At 39.1% G+C, this 22,001-nt stretch overlaps 1 protein-coding gene and 1 non-coding gene across 3 annotated transcripts; one reads left to right on the top strand and one right to left on the bottom strand.

Moving 5' to 3' along the window:
• Positions 1 to 63: 63 nt before the first annotated feature.
• LOC138045137 (uncharacterized) lies at positions 64 to 21,759 on the bottom strand. 2 transcript variants are annotated; one of them, XM_068891536.1, is made up of 21 exons: positions 21,588 to 21,759; positions 18,563 to 18,653; positions 17,094 to 17,188; positions 15,671 to 15,750; positions 14,171 to 14,323; positions 13,251 to 13,281; positions 12,310 to 12,364; positions 12,112 to 12,178; positions 11,988 to 12,017; positions 11,003 to 11,131; positions 10,239 to 10,352; positions 9,643 to 9,668; positions 8,503 to 8,605; positions 7,704 to 7,808; positions 5,373 to 5,531; positions 4,614 to 4,706; positions 3,281 to 3,996; positions 2,868 to 3,091; positions 1,338 to 1,568; positions 788 to 870; positions 64 to 253 (listed from the first exon to the last, which is right to left on the bottom strand). In XM_068891536.1, exons 1-21 carry the CDS (start codon positions 21,658 to 21,660, stop codon positions 119 to 121), a joined length of 2,793 nt encoding a protein of 930 aa, XP_068747637.1. In that variant the 5' UTR covers positions 21,661 to 21,759; the 3' UTR covers positions 64 to 118. The 2 variants fall into 2 exon arrangements, with proteins under 2 accessions (XP_068747637.1, XP_068747638.1); XM_068891537.1 differs by having other exon boundaries at positions 788 to 867; positions 21,588 to 21,738.
• Positions 2,537 to 2,610, top strand: Trnas-aga (transfer RNA serine (anticodon AGA)). The gene has a single exon. It is a non-coding gene; the product is annotated as a tRNA-Ser (tRNA).
• Positions 21,760 to 22,001: the final 242 nt, after the last annotated feature.

Raw genomic sequence — 22,001 nt, 5'->3', positions numbered from 1 at the left:
GTTTGGGCATTAAATGGCGCGCCAAGACCAACCCGTGTAAGTTTACAAACAAGGCAGACATACTTCTGTACAGTAAATTCTTTATTTCATTTCTAATTCGGCATTCTCCTTCACTTCATTATCGTTTTTTTACTTTTTTCCCATTCTGACGTGACATTGGCTTTGTTTTCTTATTTCGATTCTTATTTTTCACGTTGACTTTGTCGTAATAACGTGCTCCGATTTTCTGTTTATTTGTCGTAAGACGTGGTTGCTGAAAGGAAAAAAGGAAATAAGGTTTCATTTGATTGGCTGAATTAAAGGCCCATGTTCTCCCAAAAGACATTGCACGCTTGTGTTGGTGATTTTCGGCTTTTCTGTCTGTGAGAAATTCAACGCGGCGCACAATGTCTTTTGGGTGAACATGGCCTTTAACTTCTTGATCACTGGTTTTGCATCGCTAAGCGTTACTATAGGGATAACTATCTCGCGCCAAATCCTCAGCCAAAAAAAAGCAAACCAAAACCAATCGTATCTTGCCTTTTACGCGGTTTCCCGCCCTTTCGCCGAACGCCAAGACTGGTCAACATAATTTGGTTTTGGTTTTTTGTCAGTTAATTGCAAACCAATCAAATTGATTGGGTAACGCATTGCCACTGTTGTTTACTTCAGTCACCATTTCCTTGTTAACAAACGCGCACAATGCTTGACGTTTCCTACTTTTAAATAGGTTTATCTGCAGCACGTCTTCAGAGATAACGTAATTCCCTGGTATTAGAAGTTCCGTCTTAAACAAGACAGCTCATACCTTCGATTTTTTGGGTGAAGTGTCTTCGTCTTCACTATCTCCTCCCCGTTTACCGCGTCTTTTAGAAGACTTAGCAGCACCTGCTGAACGAGGCGGAAAAAAAAAATTGATGAACGGCCCAGAGGTACAAGTAAAACTGAAAAACTATAATTTGTCAATAATAAATTTGAACTAACTATTTTTATTAAACCCAGTAGGTTCATATTTTGTAGAGAAGTGAAAATTTAGGTCCGTTTGAAAATGCATACTTGTCGCACATCACCCACACTAAAAACGCAAAGCCAGAGAAATTGACAGATTTTTCCAAGCACTTTCAAAGGTAAAGACTTTTTTCCTTGACGCATCGTTTCGGTCTTAATGTGGAAAGGAAAAATAGTGACTTGAAAACGAGGACACAAAAAGAAGAATTTGGAGGCGGTTGTTGATAACATGGATATGTGAAAGCGATACGCGTAAGGTTTCCGCGGAAACGAAAACACATCAGTTTGGATAGGGCACCGGCAAAGGTATCCCTTTCATCAGTTTCAGCAGTAGAATTTGAGCGCATTACCTGCTTTTGCACCTTTCAAACCCTTCCCTTCTCTCCATTTTGTCTTTAATTTGCTTGACTGCACTCGTGACGTATGACTCACACTTGTGGTCTCCTCAACCCCTTTGTCATCTTCACTGTCGCTTGCCATTGCCTCTACGCATGCGATATAAGGACTAACAGAAACCGTAAAGCGTTTTTTAGAAGGTGTTGTCCATTCTGTAACTTGACGGGAAGGTAATGTACGAGCACCTAAACAAACATCGTGAAAATGTTGTTGGAAATTATCACAATTGAGAACTCACGAAGAGTTGCAGAAAAAAAAAACGACTATGGTAATTACACCTTCCGAGCCCCTTCCACAATCCCACCTACAATGTTGTAAACATCACCCGTTGTTTTTTTCACACTTTCAACATTATATTAGAAGGGGGACCTGCAATGAAGTTTTAAAATATAGCACTCCCGGCTTTTGAAAGTAATTCTAGAATCATCGATGCTTACGAGTTTTATAGGACTCACTGTCCCTCGGGGCCCGAAGAATTTTTCAAGCTCGCAATTTATTTCCCAGTATAATAATAGTCATATGATCTTGAAAATAGAACGATTTTGGGACCATTATCAAAGCCAAATGTTATGAACTTCCAATACGTCATGCCCCCTTTTTATCAAGAGTACCAAAATGCAAGGCGTTTCAATGTCGTTGCCCTTTTAACTAGCCGTACACCTCTTTGGCTACGTTTTATTTCCTCGAGCTTTTAGTCGGTTTTCAGTCAATATAACTGGGCAATGACATTTTTATTTTTTTGGTCATCTTGTGAGTCGTGAAATTCAAGTGCACCCACTCACGGTTCGGTCGTTTGTTTGTCTGTTTGTTTGTTTTGCTGCTGTTGATGTTGCTTTTTCAAAGACGTCAGGAGTAAAATTTATGCAAAATTTGTTTGCTTTCCTCAAGCGCTTCCGCGATTTCCCGTGAGCTGTTAAAGAAACGAAATTTGGAAAAAATGCAACCAGTTCGGTTGAGGATGGAATTGGAGTTTTCCTCATTTGACGTCAGAAACGGCTTTGAAATGCAAACATATTTCTAAAAGTGAGTGTGTTAAAGATGAAACAACAACAGTGATATTCAATGTAAGGAGAAATGTAGACTCGGAAAAATATCCGAGTCCCAGATGGGATTTGAACCCACGACCCACAAATTGACCCTTGCTCACCATAGAGTCTCCAGTAGCTCAGTGGTTAGAGCATCCGACTAGATCACGGAGGGTCGTGGGTTCAAATCCCATCTGGGACTCGGATATTTTTCCGAGTCTACATTTCTCCTTACATTGAATACCATATTTCTAAAAACTAGAAGAAATGCAAAACATTATATGGGGTCAAATGTAGAACCTCTGTGGGGCACAAAAGAGTGTCCTCTCCAGGAAAAAGTCATACCAAGAGTTGAACCACCGACAACGATCTCGGGATGAGGTTCACTGGAATACTAACACACAAGGTTTCTATTTAAGATTGAAACAAGGGACACTAATAGAAGCTTTGATGATTTACCTGGAGAAAGTTTGTACTTGTCGATCATTCCTTGTTTCTTCTCGTTATCTTCTGTGTCCACTCCGGGGGTAACAGAACTTTTCCCACCTTCGTCAATTTGCAAATTGTCATCTTTTTGGCTTGACCGTTCATCATCTTCACAACTTTCTCTGCTGTCGTTTTCTTCACTATTCAGCTCCTCTTCTTTTTCGTCTGTGTCATCTTCCTCCTCGGCTAACTCTTCCCTTTTGATGAAAACGACAAAAAAAAGATAACAAGAAGATAACACTTACCAAAACGTTGTGTAGTGCTTGCTTCGGTAGAGTTCCTTTCTCTTTTCTATTTCTTTTTTCCTCGCTTTTCACTTTCTAGCTCATCAAGCGAGATTTCTCAGTAAATCCTATACTATTGCGACAGAATCCCTCTAAACTTACTTTTTTACTGATTTCCCAAAAGCTGCTCTGATGTCTTCAAATTCTTCATCCTCTCCACCTTCGTCACTGTCTCCTTCCTCGTCGTCGACTTCTTCTTCTTTCTTTGACTCACTTTTGCCATTTTCCAAATCTTTTTCCTCCTTTTCGGATTCATTTTCACTCTCTTCAGATTCTTTTTCCTCGTTCTCCGACACCCGTTCGCCGCTTTCCGTTGCATCCTCGGAATCACTTTCAAGCGAAATAAATTCTTCATCACCTCCGCTATTTTCCGCCAATGGCTGTATATCCTCGCCGGAATATTCTGGTTCCACATTAATTGCACTGAAATCCTGTTTAACACGCGGAATAACTTGTTTTGTCCTCTGACCAGGAAGTTCTGTATTTTCACTGACTGTACTTTCAATTCTTTCGCCATTTTCTGCAACATCGTTGCCGTAACATTCTTTCGTATTATCCTTTTCATGATTTGTCCCATCATTGCTGTTCGTGTCAATGGCCGCGTTTGTTAGCGAACCATTTACTTCTCCAACCGATTTACCGTCTTCAAACGTCAAGTCGTTTTCGTTCGACTTCTCTTTGGAGAAATCTGAAGTAGAACTTTGACATTGATCTTCCTTGGAAGCTCTTTTCGCCTCTTTCACAAAATTTTCCATCAGGGGCGGAGAAATCCTAGAGGGCGATTTCCTGTTATTTTCTTTTTCGTCCTTTTCGCCTTCCTGTAAAGAAATAATGACCGTAGACAAGGTTAACCCTGGAAAACTAATACACGTACCCCGTTCAAAGTTGAGCATGCGTTTTAGTGGCTTAGTGCCAAACTTGACAGGTTTTAAACGTGTTTAAGGTACAGTAGAGTACCTCACAAAGAAGCTTAAGCTTTGTTTGACCATGCAAGATGGAATGGCGGGCCAAAGCGCTAAAAAGAGGGACAAGTTTTCACATGGGAGCATGAAGCCGTAAACTCTTGTTCATTCGATCGACGTCTGTTTCGACTTTCCTCTGTTCCGTGTAGCTGTAGCATTGAATACCCATATACTAAACGGAGCATGGACGGATGAAGGGGGGGGGGGGGGGGGGTAAAAGGTGCGCACAGGGGGCCACAAGTTTATCAGTAACTCTAGTTGACTGTCACGTGCTACCCTAAGGACCTTTACCTTTTAGAGTGTAGCCAAGGCAAGAACGGCTAAAGGAACCCACAGGAGACAAAAAAATCCTCAGAACTAAAACCGCCACCTTTCCAATACCATCCCCAGCCCTTCTGAGCATGCAATACTACCACTCAAGGTCTTACAAGAGAATACCATACTACCACTTAAGGTTCTAATAGCGAATGTACCTTGCTCGGAGGTGAAACAAAATACGGCAGCCTTCCCCGTTGAAAGTCATTCAGGATCATTTTAGCCACAGTGTTGACATCTGCCTCACCACCCTGGGGAAAGAATTACAACTACTGTTGATTCGGACATACGGTATTCTACTTAAGTTAAAATGGGAATCATTAAACTAGAAGAATTCCAGGAAAAATAAAACAGGTGTCTTTTTGAAATCAAGGCTTAAAACTTGGGTCACTAGTTTTGAAATCCAAAGCAAAAGGAGAACTGGTTTTTTGGTCATGGTAACACTATAAACTCCCCTATGACATTCACTCCGGCTGGATAGACTGAATATACGTGGTGATAGATCACCGAATTGACAAGCAATCCACCGATTTTACTCTCACAATATCAAAAACCAAAAAACTTTTTCTAGGGAAAAACTCAATTTTTATGGAAACACAAAAAACAGTCCATGGCCGCAACTCTTTCGCGAAAAATTCACTTAAGGGATGCTTACACGAAGGAAGGAAGGAAGGTGATAATTAAAATAACCCTAACCGAAAGTTTTTCAAGTAACCTGCAGCTCAGCGACTTGTCATCGGATGGTCATCGGTTCGACTTGAGCAGCACTATAATTTCTGAACATAACGAAGTCAGTCACCATCGATGAATCAAATCTTTTCACAATTTAAATTTTTACCATTGCTAGGATGTTATTTCTTCGTATGATATATCTGCAAAGACCGAAGATGTATAGTAAGTAATTACACTTTCCCAACCTTAAAAAGTTTACCAGTTCTTTGAGCCACTTGTTCTAAAAAGTCATTAGGGTCTGTCCATGATGATATCTTGTAAGTCTTTGCAACGTAATCACGCCTAACTCGTTCCAGTACTTCAGGGATGTGACAAGCCGCGTCTTTCACATTCTCCACGCGAACCTGGCAATGACAAAAATGCGAATGGGTTATTTCCGAGTTGACTTCGCCCTCAGTGTCAAACTGAGTCTACACGAGACTCTGTAATTAATTCCTCTATTTAAACAAACAAAAAGCTGGTACCACATGCGCAAGCATCTCTTTCTCATATGTAAGCCTGAGAAACCTTTTGCCTTGTCAAGTCTCATAGATAGAAAAAAAACACTTGAATACTTGCCAAGGAAAGAAATTGCAAGGAAAAAACATCCCTCATACACACGAGTTGTAATAACACGAAGAAACTTGGAATTTGGAATTTTTTGTTTACCCACGGAACACCTTAAGGTGATTCCCTGGTTTTGCATTGCGCATTCCTACTGCGCACGATTTTTGCGTCATCAGCACGCGCACATGAGCGCGCGCGCGTACAAAACATAAGGGATTTCCCTCAAACTAAGCTTGATAGCGAGATAAAAGCTCCTTTTCTCTTAAACGAGCACGGTGACCCCCACTTTTTATTTTATAAATTCAATGAGAACAATATCCGCAATAACTGAGAAAAAATTTGGCAGAAATCTATAGCTACTTTTTTGGCAAATGAAATAAATGCTACAGATAGAGACGTAACGGGCCCAGCAGAGCAAGTCCAAATTATGTTTCCTTTAAAGGATAAAAATATCAATTAATAATGCAGGGTATTTGAAGCCATTTTTTCTGGGACGTAGATGAATAAGCAATCAAAGAAAGTCGAACTCTGTGTGATATAGCACGCCGCATTGAAAAATAATCGATCTTGTTTGTTGTGCACTGAGATAACCAAAAGTCACCTAAATAACCATATTTGTCAGCATCGTGGCATGAAAACAAGCACGGTGACCCCCTCTTTTTATTACCTTTTTAACATCTCCTTGTACTGTAATGTCATCATACCAAGTTTCATCGGAAATCTATGACGGGTTCTTTTACCCGGGAATCACCTTAAGCTCGAGCTCGTTCAACATGAGTCCGTGCATTCCGGATCGAATTGGACATGGCATTGTTGGTTTGTGAGGAGAGGGGAAACCGCAATACATGTACACAGAGAAAAACCTCTCGGCGAAAGGAGAGAACCAACAACAAACTCAATCAACATATGACGCTGGGACCGGGAATCGAACCCGGGCGACACTGGTGGGAGGCGAGTACTCTCACCACTGTGCCAGCCCTTCCTCGGCTTAAGAAGTGACCACGTCGTCACTCAGAACTCGGTTTGAAAAAGAGGATAAGGTTTACTCATTTGGAACGGCCGTGGATTCATACGCACAAGACAAAGTATTGCCTTTGTGATGGCATTTTGCAAACTGAGCGACTTATAACAACAGTTGTTTAGTGACTTTGTAAGGCGTGAACACCCGCCCCACACCAGACCTTTCGTGAAGAGTAGCAAATGTAGTGTGACACGATTTTCCGACAGGCCTGTTCTCTCTAGTAAATGCTGTCAGCTTGCCGGCTTTTGGTGTGCTGGGACACATGAAAAACGCGGTCATAAGTCAAGGAAAATTTGATTAGAGCTGAAAATAAAATGAAACTCTGGGAAAATCCTCGGCGCCCATCTAAAAAACCACAGAATACAGCGACTGCTTTTCAAACCCAGCAAAGGTATAAGTGTGGCATACCTGAGGAAGGCCAAATGTCAAACCTTCGGCTACCGACTGTTTTTCAATCCCTGCTTACCGTGACCAATTTTGGAGCCGGTAAAAAGGGTCTCACTACTGCGATGAAATGTCGCAAGTTAAAGCTAAAAACCGACGACAACAGGATGATCATAATGCGGCGAAAAAACAATTTTGGCATCCTGTCATCTCATATTCAATTTCCTCAAACTTGCGACCGTTTTTTTGCACAAGATAGACGCCGTTTAGTACCTACCCTAAACAAGGCTGCGATTTGACAAAATCATCACTTGAAAATTATAATGGCTTTGATAAAAAGCTTTAACCGATAATTTGGCTGAAATAGATGCAGTAAACCTCAGCTTGTACATGAACTGGATTTGCTCCATGAAAGAGGTGATCGATGCACAAAGCATCGAACTTTGAGTCTGTTTTCAAAGGTCAAGTTACCTCAACAACTCATCTGTTACGCCACAGAAAGTGGTCAATGGATCTTAAAACGAAGATTTTATTAATCATTTCTGAAAAATCGCTACAAACTTACCACACCCTTAAGTATAATATCAGTCTCTGAGTCGCCACTTGGATACACGACACCAGGACAATCAATCAAATAAATTCGCCTCATTAGTGTCACATACTGCCACACCTACAAGAAGGGAAGACATGTCAATGACTACGTTTAATAAACAAAAATCACAGCCAGACAGTATCTTCAATATTTGCGACAAAAAAAGGAAACAACAGTAGTATACTCGAGCAAATCCAACACACATAAGACACAGATTGTCCAACAAATAGCATGCGAGCAGGATCTATCCATCTTTCACACAATTCCCGCGAAGAGAGAGCTTGTTGCGTGATCGGTGCCAAGAGCAAGAAAATACACGGGGAAAAAATCATGTGTGGCCCTGGTTCTCCTTTTGCACACCAAACCAATCAGAGCAAGAGGCAGACACGTGTCTCTCCAGTGCAGGAACACATGTGAGAGAAAGTCACCCGTTCTCATTCAGATTGGTTGACAAGGAACACCAAGTAAAGCTACGATCATCGCAGTTATGGACTCAATTTTAGCAATTGCGTAGAGAAGCCTGAAAAATAGTCATTATAAACACTAGCAAAACCATTTGAGTCATCCATTGGATAGTGATTTATCCGGCGGATAGCGCTATCCCTTGTTTGAACAACTGGGGCCAGGACTTCAACGGGGTTTGAACCAGTGACCTGATCGCGACCTCCACTACCGTTGGGAGCTGGTCATCTGTGGGTTCTAATTTTCCCTGAGTTGTCTGTTCAAGCGCAGTGCACTTTAACGCAAAAGTAAAATAAATTTCAATCTTTACCTTCGTTTCTCCAGCAATAGGAGCTACTTTGCAAACTTTCTTTGCTTTGAGTGTGTTGATAATAGAACTTTTGCCAACATTTGGGTACCCTATGATACCAACACTAAAACCGAAACACAAATTTTCACAGTTAACCACGACCTGTTCTACACCCGACAAAGAAGCAGCATGTGCTTTTAAGGCTAAAATTTGCTTCAAACGCACAACTATGCGAGACGCATAGTTGTTGGCAAACATTTAGTGCCTCTATTAACATCACATAATGCCTGCATAATAAGATTATTGATTATGCTGCTTGATGCACATCTCAGGTTGTGGGTCTAAAAGATGCCCTTAAATGGATAGTTGACCTCAGTAACACACAATGGGTCTTGCACCTGTCTATATACTAGAAAAAAGTGTGATCGTTCAAAAATGGTAGTGTGTCATTTCGTTCATGCAGTCTTCACCCCGGACAGATAAAATGACAGATTATGCGCCATTAGGGTTAAAATGCCATTTCTTGCAAAGTTTATAAATTACAGCGCAGTCATTTGCAAGTTATTGTGCATGTTAATGATTAGCTTTTTTTTTTTAATTGTCATGTTGACAGTATAGCTCATGATTAAACTTGTGGTTGACCCAAGGCAGTAGGTTTAGATGTTGTATAAAATATCGCATGCAGGGATGCATGGCGCAGTGGTGGGAGTACTCGCCTACCACCAGTGTGACCCAGGTTGAATTCCCAGACTCAACGTCATATGTGGGTTGATTTTGTTGGTTCGCTACTCTGCACCAAGAGGTTTTTTTCCGAAAACTCTGGTTTTCCCCTTTTCTCAAAAACCACCATTTGACTTGATTTGCATTAATTGTTAATTTCAGTTTACAGTGTCCACAATTAGCGCTTCAGCACTAGAATGACTAGACGCTTAAATAAAGTTCCTTCCTTTCATTTCCTTTTTGAAAGCATAACAGTCATCAAGGAAACTTTCAGGCATCTTTCTTTTCCATAATTTGTTTCTTACTTCAACGTCTGCATCAGGAGACAAAGGTTTATCACGGCTGTTTGAATCTTTAGATCGATGTATATTACAGTGATAATCCAACAGAGTATTTTACGAAAGAAACATTACCATTCTTATGCTTATCAAAAACACTTGCCTTATTTGTTTCTTATCAGTATGAAGCTGTTGACAAAAAAATTAATTGGTTAATAATTTTTTTCTGTTTCTTCAATGCATCTGTTCTATAGCACTTTATTCAGTTAAGAATTCAAACGTTCTTAATTACAATTACATCATTCTAAAAAGTTAAATTATCTATATTTATGATGTACACTAAGTATCTAAAAAACATATATATAAATAATATATAAAAGTTCTAACGATACAGGCATCTATTTAAAAACACCTTTTTAAAACGCTCAGTCTTAATTTTAGGTAATACAAAATTATGGCTTCTAGACCTCAAGATTCTTGTTCGTTGCGGAGGTAGTAAATGTGCAAGAGGGTGCCCGGATTATTTTTGATATTATTCCAAATTGTGTTATCCGAACTTTCAATGAGATCATTGATAGGTGTTATATATTTCAGGTATCCAAATTTAACTGCCCTATTTTGTAATTTGTCTATATTGACTAAATAAGTAGAATAACTGGCACAGCCCCATACAGGAAGAGCATATTTAAAAAGTGACATTATTAAGGTGTTAAAAAGAGATCAATGTATCAATTAATGTTAGGACAAAAGCACACAAACCTTGGCAAATTGTCTAAGAAGATTTATAAGAGCTCCTTTGCCAAATGGATTTGTTACACTTGCATGGAAGGCAAGAGTTGGGTATTCTGCAGACAAAATAGTCACCCATCTTTGCTGAAAGAAGAAACACATGACATCAGATCAGCTGTCACATGGAAAGGTAGGTAGACAAAATGGGAGGCTTGACAAAGCCTCTGGGCCTCCAGAAGCAGAGGAAACATTGTACGAAAGTCCTCCTTAAGCTTGACACACTAATGCTGCATCAACAAGACATGGTCAAGAAATCTCTGTCTTTGCTGTGGTCTTACTCTGAGCAAAGTAATGTCTGTTTTACAATGACGCCACTTAACCACCAACCGATTGGCTCATTAGGATTGTGGGTTTAAACTCCTGATGGACCTTCAACACTCAGGGTTTCTAAATAAACGTGGAGAATGTGCTGCCTTTGTAATGATATCTGCTCATGGTTAGACTCTCTAGTCTTTTCAGATAAAGAATATAAAGAGTTGGCTTCACATCAAAACCCTGAATGCTTGTAGCCCTATGGGAAGTTGCAGGACCCACACATCATTTTCAAAGAGTTGGGAAAGAAGTTCCTGGTGTTGTGGTCTATCCTCTGTAGCATATCAAGGTTGGGAATGTAGGTGCTTTGAAACTCTCACTATAAATCTACAGTCCAAGGGTAAATAAAGATATGATATGACCTGACATAATACATAAAAAGATTGAACACATGTTCATTACATGTATAATGACATTCCTACCGTCACCCAAGTAGGTACAAGGTCACACTTGTTGAGGACAAAAATCAAATGCTTGTGCTGTTTCTCTTTCCTCATGAATGATTCAATGTGGCTGGAGCGTGTTCCCATGGGGTCTCGTGCATCTAGCACCTCAAAAGGAGAGTCAACAAAACCATTATGCTTCCTCTTTTGATCTTCCTTAAAAACTTTATTACTAATATTATTATTAAACTTTATTGTTATACCTCTCAAATAGTACCTGCACTGTAACTGGCCAGTTTGGAAGGAGGTATCTTACAAATACAGACAGCCAATTTAAACATTTTTGTTGCCTTCACTTTTTTCAAAATGGCTGCCAGTGTTTGAGACAAAGAAATATTTAAAAAGTCCTTGCTTTGTTTACAGTGTTCTGTTGCTCAAATGTACATATATTTATTCACATTGCATTTGCTTCTTATTGGCAGTGCATTGGCCGATATGTTGGTGGTGAGTCGATAGACAAGTTGGAGGTGTGTCGGCCAATGTGTTGACTGACGCATCGGTCATTTGTCGGTCACATGTTGGCCATTGTGTTGACCGACATGTCGGCTGACACGTTGATTGGATCGGATTTGTTACCTTACCATTTTCAGGAAGTATCATAAAATAAGGGTCCTTGTTTTTTCCATTTCAATTTATTGCCCAAGTGCAAATTAAATGAAGTGAAAAAAGGCAGGCCATAACTTACAGTAGGGCCCTCAAACTTGGTTACTGAGAAGTACACACAATGTACGAAGCCCCAGTGAAACACTAAACGCCCACTGAGAAGCATTTCCCAGCTGAACCGAGAATTTTTGTGCAAGTGCCAAGTCAAGGTATAAAGAAAGATTAAAGTGCCACATGAACTTGAACTTGAAAGCTTTGCCTAAGGGCACATCAAGAACATCATGTCATACACCAAGCTGTTGGTATATTAATTTTTTTAAAAATAGCTAAACAGTCTGAAAGTCTCAGAAAAGCTAACTACCTGTATCACAACATCAGACGAATCTATGACCTGAAATTGAAGCAAAGATAACATTTTAGATAGTTTAAAAGTTAAGAAACCTATGACATTAATACATTGCATATTGAAGTTAACAATTTTAAACCTTATACAGCTCATTCCAGATTCGCTTGGATTGTCCTTTGGAGAATAGAGATTCCTTAGCTTCGTCCCTAAAAGAAAATGTTCTGGAGTCACTATTGAGGTGATTTTTGATCATTGACAAAGTTTACACACTACAGAACTGTGCTATAAAGTCTCATTTAGTTTGAAGAGTGGGGTAAAATTTCAATACTGGACTTACCTTTCACCGTTATCCTCTCTAACAAGATTCAAGTCTTTCTCTTCGTCATACGTTTCTGCCAGAAAAGCTAAATAATTACTGGGCATGATGACCTTTATATTATTAAATAAATTCACATTTGCTAGGGTCCACAGGGATTACATAAATAGGGTCACAAAGAGTAATCCATGCCACCTTATTCAGCAATATTCAGGGACAACACAGTTGGTAAACAACAAAAAGTTTGTGGTCTGGGTTCAAATCCAAGCTTACTCTGAGCTTCAGGTATCACAGCTGGGTTTAAGTTACTTGATCCTCTACTCTATTCCAAAACCTTTTCCTTTATTATTATTATTTTTATTATTTTTTTTTTTTTGGGGGGGAGGGGGGTGGGGGTGATAAAAAGCTATCATTTAAACAGAGTCAGTAATTTATCTGACTTGAAGGATCCTCAATATCATTGATGCTAGAAGTGCTAAATTACATGAAATTTCATTACATACATGTCAGATCATGATATGATGATGTGAGTTGAGTTTGTTGGTTTTCTACTCTGCTTTCACAGGCTTTCCCCTCCCATCAAAAACCAACATTTCAATTGATTTACTTTGACTTGATTTCCAGTTTCCGCAATTAGCAACACACCTGAAGTCAGCTACGTAAGTACTTTCTAACCCTAACCCTCATCCTCGTAAACTTCCCCTTCCTCAACTTTGCCACCATTTGTGGTCACTGTCTGGGACAAGGATGTCACCTTATGCAGTCAGTGACTTGTGTCTTAAGTTGACCCGACAAGTAATTTCTCTTGGTTTCGACTTGTCCCAGACTTAAGCAACTTTCAGGTATGATAATTATACATTGGTAACAAAACCTAGGATCAGGCAGAAACATTGCAAGAGGCACTGCATTTTCACACAAAATTTGACAGCTTTGAAAGAATGATCAAATTATCATTTTCTCACCAGACGATGCCTTTGCTTCTTCCATTAAACTCTGCCAAAAAAAATTTTCATTTAGACTGATGAAGAACCACTGCTGCTGTGTCTGCTACTACCATTACCACTAGGCAAAGGTACACCTTATATAACGTCGGAAGTTCCTTTACCCTCTGGGGGGTATTCTCCCAGGAAGCCGACAGTGTGTTATTTTTTCCCCCCCCCCCCCCCCCCCTCTTTCCATCAGTGCTCCGTTTTAAGGGTATTAAAAGCTACCTGAAGCTACAAAGAATGGAAAGAAGTGGAAGCAAGGATGGGAGGTCACTAGGAACCAAACTCGGGATCTCTCACACAGACGGCCACACACTAACCAACTGCTGATAGTGCTACCACTACAATTAATTTCTAGTTATAACAGTAAAAAGCAAGGGTGGCATTGTTGGTTACTACATGTAGGTAGGTGTTGGTGTCAAGAGCTGGTGCAGTTTGCAGTTTCCTCTGTATCATCACTTCTTCCACAACATTAAACCACTACAATAGAATACCATGAATACTTAATTGGCCGCTCCCCATAGGGGCTTTTCAGGACCAATGAAACACAGTTAACGAACCGATGGAACAGAACAACAACAACGACAACGGTTAAGAATCCCAACTGGCTGGAGGCAAACCAGTTGGCTATTTACAAGTGCAGCTAGCTGAGAAGTTAAACCAGGGATTACTGGTACCAGGAACAAATTCAACGAATGATCAGAGCGGGTCTTGAAGCAGGGATCTCCGGATCCCAAGGAAAGACTTCATAGATTTTACTCTGCCTAATGCAAGGCAATCTTACTCATCAACGGGGGGTCAATGGGTTAACATAATTATATACGTATCTGTTTAGAAAGCTCAAGTGCTATGTGCCTTAAGAGAGAAAACTGGCAAGATTAAAAAAAGGAAGACACCTGGACATCAGCAGCTTTTAGGTTTGGACGTTTACGCTGTGCTTTTGGTCCAAAAGTTGTTTCAAATCCCTCTGTATCCAGAATATGAACTCTTGCCGACTGGACTCTGTCATTGAGGAGTGACAAGGGAAGCTTACTTTGCTTCATCACAACCTGTTAGCAAAGAAAGTAAAAATAATTGACTACCGTAAACGTCCATGTATAAGCCGCACTTTTTTTCACAAAATTGAAGCCATAAATCAAGGGTGCGGCTTATCCATGGATACATCTGTGTTTGGAGTTTTAAAAAACCTAATTAATATTCATACAACTTCTTAAGATCTCAGTAACGAAACATAAAAGAAACTGAGAGCATGTTGCTGTTGTTCATTGACTTTTTAATGAGTGGTGGCTCCTAACAAGTAAACACCAACCTACAAGTAAACACCAACCTACAAGGAATCTCCATTCCTCCGCACAGCTGTTTGCAGTGACGTCTTCGGGCAGTCACTTCCACGCATATCTTTCCGCGATAAAATACCACAAAATTCGCAAGTACTTGCGAGGTAATTGGCCGACTGTTTCGTTGTCCTTGACCACCTTCTTGGCAAATTTGTCGACTGCATTATCAAGCTCCTGTTCCGCATGAATTTTTTCGCCTATTGCGGGTACATCTTTATAGACGTGGTCATGATACCCAGGCCCTGGCCCAGACTCCTCTCCGCGTTTAAAGATTGGCTACTAAGCACTCGTTCGTATTTCAACTTATATGGGTGAATTGATTGTTTGTCCTTGTTGGTTTATAGCAATAGAACGTTTATACTGGAACTTCAAACTTTATTGTACTACATTTTTTTCCAAAATGTGCGCTTCTAAATTCGGGGTGCGGCTTATCTACGGATGCGGCTTATACATGGACGTTTACAGTATCTTAAATGATTCATGCCTCGGTGTGTGTTCATTAGGGAGTTAAAATGCAAGAATTTTGTGGAGGACATAAAAAAAAGAGTTGTTCAGGGTACAGACAGGAGAAACTATCTCCTTGTAATTTATGAAAAGAAAAATAAAGGTTAGTTAAGCTTGTATATGAAAAAAAAGTGTGTTCAACAAAATCAGGACCCAAGTGTGGTGGATTTTGATTCAGTATAGATTGGCTAGCTATGTTAATAAATCTAATAAAACCTAAGAAAGGAGGTTGAATTTGAGAGATCTGAATGAATAAAAGCACAAGTAAAATAAAAGCTAATTCTGAATACTAATTAGAGTAAAAAGTTCCATGAAAGAAGCCATTACACTTTTCAACAATAATATTCTGTGTCACGTGTTGTTATGATACGTTCAATGGGGCTGTAGAGATAAGAAAAATTATGGAGCAAAATAGCTTTAATGTGTTCTTCTCTCCAGGATTTTGCCCTGAGACAGGAGCCAGTGCGAGCCAATGAGCCATAAGAGTGATAAGCTAAAAGTAATGTTGATACCTCACCCTCAACTTTCACACATAAAAAAGCTTTGGTTGTTTACCTTATATGGATCATTTAGAGCTTTGCCCATTTCACGTTGAAACGACTGCAGAGCATTCTGGGTAATCACCCTTGTGTTGCCTGCAATGGGTACACTCAGGATCAGAACATTTTTTAAAGTCTATCATTAGAACTGGAACTTGTTGATTCTTAAACCATGTGTTAATTTACTCCAGTCATTACAGCCTTCTCCCCGATCTGTACACTAAGGAGTAGAATTCTTATATTTAAGCCTATTTTGAGAGCTTATTGTCAATATTTATTCTTGAACACCACACTACCTCACTTAACTTTAAAGCCTTGTCCCCAACTAGCCTTTACACAGTTGATCCAAGCAGAACAAGACTTAATTGGGACTGAGCTTCACTTGGCTACAGTATGTGTGATGACATCTTTTTGATAGCATTGTAAACAATAACTTTTTGATAGCATTGTAAATAATAACTCTCATAAGTTAATGAACTTACTACCACCGAAGGCCAACTCCTATAGTAGTAGGTTGAGAAAGAAAAGGTGTTTTCAGTTACCAAACCTTAAGACCAATCGTACCAGAAATTCTTTCATTTTTAGCTATGCTGATAGATACTATACTGAATTAACTTGCCAAAAGGAAGAAGCTTAATCTATCCTTGTATTGTGAATGAATGAATGGTTTATTAGCTTTATGCATATTTTTATATTTAGATTATTGTATATTAGTTTATTATCTTATGTTTTATATTGTACACGTAATTCAGTCTCACGACTGCGAGTTGTTCTTTTAATAAACGATTTATCTATCTATCTCATCTGGCAATAAGAGGTGTGCATCTTGCCTTCCATTTATCTTCTTTTAATAATGATTAATAATAATATTGTCTGAAAGCCCTTAAATTAAGGACACATGTCAAAAACTGACTGTGAAATTCCAAATTATTTCTCACCAATGTTATTATTTTTCATGCTATCAATCTGCAGACAGTTTAAAACATACAGAAACCAAAAAAATCCACCAAGCACTTGAAAGAATCTGTCTTAATTTATTTCTATTTTAAGAAAAGAGTAGCCAACTTCTCTGAGTGAAGTGTCAAACACATTTCACCGCCTGTCAGTACTTATCAAAGCTACTTAGTGTGAAAAGCCTTCTTTTTTAATTTGAACTACAAAACCCAAATAAACAAAGAGAGAAATCAATGTATTTCATTAGATGGATTAGTGGCTTAATGTTTACAATAATAATAATAATAATAATAATCTAAAATTTATAGAGCACCAAGACTATGAAATATTCAAGCACTGAATTATAAGCTGATAAAATAACTGTCCAAGTAGCACCGTAAGATCATCTCAGAATTACTGAAAAGCAGGTCCAAATAAGTAGGTTTTAAGAACTATTATTGGTAGACTGTTCCATAGTGTTGGTCCAATATTATTATTGTACTCACCAAACCATTTTCTATTTGGAGCAACTCTTGCAACTTCTCCTGGGACAGCCGATTTCTGGAATGGAGCTGGCTTCACTATTTTTCCTTTCCTATTTCTGTTAACAAGGGCAAATTTGTTATTTAAAGGCAATTTACCAAAATTGTATTCTTTTACTAATTTATTAATGTTAATGACTCCATAAATCACAGTAATTGTTACTCCCAAAACATAATTTTGATCCTTCACTAAACAGATTTCACAAAAGGTCACTGGTCAAAGAATCTGGCACTGTCCACACTAATCTATTTCCCATAGACATTCTACCAGCTTGAGGATTATTAATTTTTTTTAATGGTTATACATTTAGGTCTTTTACTGGAATATCATTTTCTTCAATCATTTTCTGGAAGATTGGGGCTTTTAGTACAATGTCGACTTGACCAGATATGCAATTATTTTGCAAGGATTATGAAATAATTCAGTAGATCACTTTTCCCTAACTTCCCAATGAACACGTCTCGTTGCGAGAGCTCTTCGTGCTCATTTGAGAGTACAAACCAAAAGTCTTCAAATTTTTTTAAGAAGTGATTTGTGAACGGACATTCATAAAATAAATGAAGGGCTGTTTCTGAATCAAGATAACCCCAATTTTACAGGTGTCCTTTGGGACATAATCTATTTTGGCCAATCGCACATTAGTGTGGATAATGTCATCTAAAAATTTAAATTGAAAACTTCTAATGAAACTCTCAGACCCTGAGTGTTGGTCCAGCTGGAGTTGAACTCACGACCTCCCACATGGCAGCCCGGTGCTCAACCAATTGAACCACCGGTGCGCGTTTTTGAAAGACGTATTTGTTAGAGCTAAGCTCTAAATGTTCTATCTTGACCAACAGGAGATGTGTTTGGCCTGTCTACACCTTGAAACACAATAATTATTACAAGTTGTCTTAATTAAACGCTCTAAAAGACTTGTTGTGGTGCATTATATGCCCTCTATTGCACTTTTTTTTAACCTCCTGTAAGCGGACACCTCACATAAGCAGACATTTACCATTGGTCCCAACGGTGTCCGCTTACGGGAGGTTCGACTGTACAGTAGAACCTCCATTCAAGGGACAGTCCCTCAGGATCAGGGTAGGTGTCCCCTGAATAGAGGTGTCCCAAAGGAGAGGTTCCACATAACATTTCTTTGTATGCAACCCAAAACAAAACCTTCACAGCTACGTATGATGGAGTTTTGCCCAGAACACCCCAAGTGAGACCAAAGCCCTAAATTTACTCCCCTAAGGTGAAACAACGAGCTGTCCCTGCCTCTTTCATATGCAATTCCCCCCCTCCCCCACACATCCAGGCTGTCCCCCACTGATGAGTAAAATCTGTAAGTGTTACTCTTGCACTAAATAAAACTGTCTTTCCAATTTGCATTCACTACATTTTGTCTCCTTGTTAATTGCCTTAATTTACAATTATTTAGGCACCTACTAACCTGATAGCTTTCCCCCCTGACTTGTACATCTTCAGTCTGTTTATTGTTCCCTTGTCCCTCATTTTGGATCCTGCAGCCGGTTTAGGACGATCTGCAAAATGAATAATGTTGACATTTACGTATATAGTTGTTGTTAACTTGACTTCGAATTGAAGTTGCATTGATTTTTTTTTAATATTGAAGCAACGTCTATACAGTGACACTAAAGTAAGATAAGGAATACAGAAATAACAAAAGAAAGAAAAAGGCAGTAAGCAAAGAAAACCAAGGAAGCTCAATGAGAAATCTATACAGTCTGAATCTTAGTTCTTAAGAAAGATGAAAGTTAAGGTTTACAGGTCTTTAAATTGTAACTTTTAGAGCTGCATTCAAATTTCTTCAAACCAGAGAAGCATTGAACTGTCTTAGAAAGACGTCAGATTTTGGGTGATGGTTTCAAATAAACTTTACATGTATGTCTTTAGATCAAAGGTCGTTATCCATAACAAAGGGTGCAGTGTAAGGGAAAATTATCACAATACTGTAAGCTCTTCAATGCCCTTCACCAAGCCAACTTTTATGAAAATTGAAATGTGTGGTTCCAGAAAATATCCATACTACCCCCCAATGGAAAATCCAAGGGGTAGGGGGTCCGAAGGGGTGGGGGGTACATAAAGAGCTTTTTTTCCCAGAGGGTTTGTAATGTGATCAAATAAACACTTACGTACTTAAATTCCAATTGATTCAAGGTAAACAGGAAAAACGGAAAATTCTATCCATTGAAATAAATGGAAAATTCCTTGTCACATATTTTCCACTATTATTCCGCCACCGAACAAAACAGATAGCACTGAGAGACACTCCTGAGCAGTACGTTCAATGTGAAGTCAAACAAAATGGCCAACTTTTAAAGATCGTGCTGTTTTTAGCCTGAACGCATCTAGTGCTTTTTCAGATGGCATTCGTGCAGTCAGTTGATTGAGGTCATTTGTTTGTACTCATATTATTCCCGTTAAGTACAATTTCCCGCAAATCTTGAACCTTCGATAACTAGACTATCAAATAGTTTCATCGTTATCCGTGTAGTTACGAGTTTGTAAATGTTAGCAAAGTCGATAATTTCAGTGCCATAATTTTGTCCTGATGTATTTGTAGCCAACAAACGGCGATGAGAGGAAGCGAAGATTTCATTTGGTTGTTTCGTTACCGGATTGAACTTGAAAAGTATGTTTCACACATGAAATGTGTGACCAGTTGAAAAATCCTTAGGCATAAAAAATGTACTGTCATTTACAAACTACAGAGACAAAGCATATAACTTTATTGAAGTGTTCCTGATGAAAGACAAATTTAAGTGACATTTGATAAACAGGTGTTGAAAAAAGCATGTTGTGTGACGGCTTTGATTCCCGCTGATAAGCAAAGTCAGTTCATGGCTACACACACGAAAAATAATATAAACAGTACGGTTCACAAATTATACTACTGCCGATAAAAATTACACCTGCAACATAAAAAAAATATCATGGAGATTAGCATTGAGGTATTTTCCAGAGTTTCGCTGTGACAGGAAAAATAACTACGTAATAAATAGTTTCTTGTGTGTGCAACGTAATTCGATATGTTGTTGTGACTATGCATAAATTCAAACTTTGACTAGGTTAAAGCTCAGTTGTTAGTTTGAACATTTCAACACGTCTGTAAATACACCTAGAATTTCTACGGTCGTTTTTAGGAGAATGAAATTTTTGTTACAGCTCTACGTCGAGCAAAATAAATTAATTAAGTCTCTTTTTCTGGATTTGGAATTTCCAAGGGGTATGGGGGACCAAGTGGAAAAATCATGGAAATCCCAGGGGGTGGGGGGAGTAACGTGAAGCCCTCTGGAATGGAAAATCTAGTGGAAAAAACCCTCCGTGGGGGGAAAAGAGTGACTTATTGCCATCTCCATACTTGTTTCAGGATATTGCATTTGGCCACATTTGACTATTTATAAAAATACACATTTTCTGACACAGACACAGATCCAAGTGCATAGCAGAAATGAAAAAAAGGGAAAAAAATTAATTTTCTTGCATCTGTGTTTTCTGTCATGCCTTAGGTCAGGACACACTAGATATAACAAGTCACTGCTAGACATTGCATTGCTGTCTGCAAAGTGCTTTCAAAACGTTGCTATGACAAGACACTTGTTCAGTGCACATAGGGTGATTTTGGAAAAGGGAGAATGTAAAATGGTTTTGTGATTCAAGAAGGCCTTGGTTTATAAAGGCATCATGAAAACGAATGACCGTCTTTCACAGGTTAATTTATGTTTTGTCACAGTCACCTATCACAGAAGTATACATTCGATGTGATCATGCTGCATGCACTCATTTCGCCGCTACGATTGATTGCCGCAACAAAGATTAGCGAGCTTACGCAACAGGACGGCTGGAAGACTCAGGACGGCAGAATGACGAAAAATTGTCGCGTAAGATTGAGAATGCACAGTCTCGCGCCACATTTTTTCGCCATTCTGCCGTCCTTAGTCTTCCAGCCATCCTGTTGCGTAAGCTCGCTATTTTCACGAAAATGCATCACGTCACACAAAAAGAATTGTTGCAGCAACTTGCCGCCTAGTGTGTCCTGAGCTTCACAAGTACACTTCTTTTCTCTACAATTATTCGTACAGTGCCTGTGATACCTAGCCTGTTCTTGTGTCACACAAGTCTGTTTACACTTGTTTCTTAAACTGTCAGTAAACGAGTAAACACTTTTTTAGCAGCTTTTTACGCCTTTTGGTAAGCTTTGAGCTCAATAAAAATAATTCCTAAAGAAAGCTTAGTTAGTTCACCTAAGGTTTCTTTGGGAATTATTATCAATATTGCTTTATTAATATATTACATTATTATGAATTATTTTAACCAACCAATTTAATCTCTTCAGTCCACCAAAGAGATTAGTTATTTAATAAAAGGACCATAAATATAGGAGTAGTGTCTTAGTAGACGTAGAGCTTGCAGAAACTATACGACTACGTCGCCTCCAAGCAAGATCTTTTTACCTGGATTCATACTGCTATTTGATTTCTTTAAAGGTTTGTCCGTCCCCGATCCTTTCTTTCTTGTCTTGGCCATTTTGTTAAATGTTATTCGCGATAATTTTTCCTTGAGAGAGAAGAATCATCAGCCACTTGCCCATGTGCGATTAGTATGTACGAGCTCAACTGGAAACTAGTACATGTGGTAGTGGGGGTTGGGGAGGGGGGGGGGAGGGGGGTGAGGATTAGGTACAGTTAAGGAAGAAAAGCATCTTCCTCGAATACTCTGCTTCTGGGCAGCCCGGCAGAATGAAAACGAATTAATGATCTCGTATGCATCATGAACTGAGTTCAGCTGATCCAATGCTCTAAGTGGGGCTCAGAGACGCACTGTACCCATTGTCCATTCACTCTCGCAATTGCCGTGCAGTTTCTCAT

This window comes from Montipora capricornis, chromosome 4 (genome assembly GCF_036669925.1).
Source record: "Montipora capricornis isolate CH-2021 chromosome 4, ASM3666992v2, whole genome shotgun sequence".
Classification (NCBI taxonomy): Eukaryota; Metazoa; Cnidaria; class Anthozoa; order Scleractinia; family Acroporidae; genus Montipora; species Montipora capricornis.
This window is presented reverse-complemented; position numbering and strand designations above follow the sequence as displayed.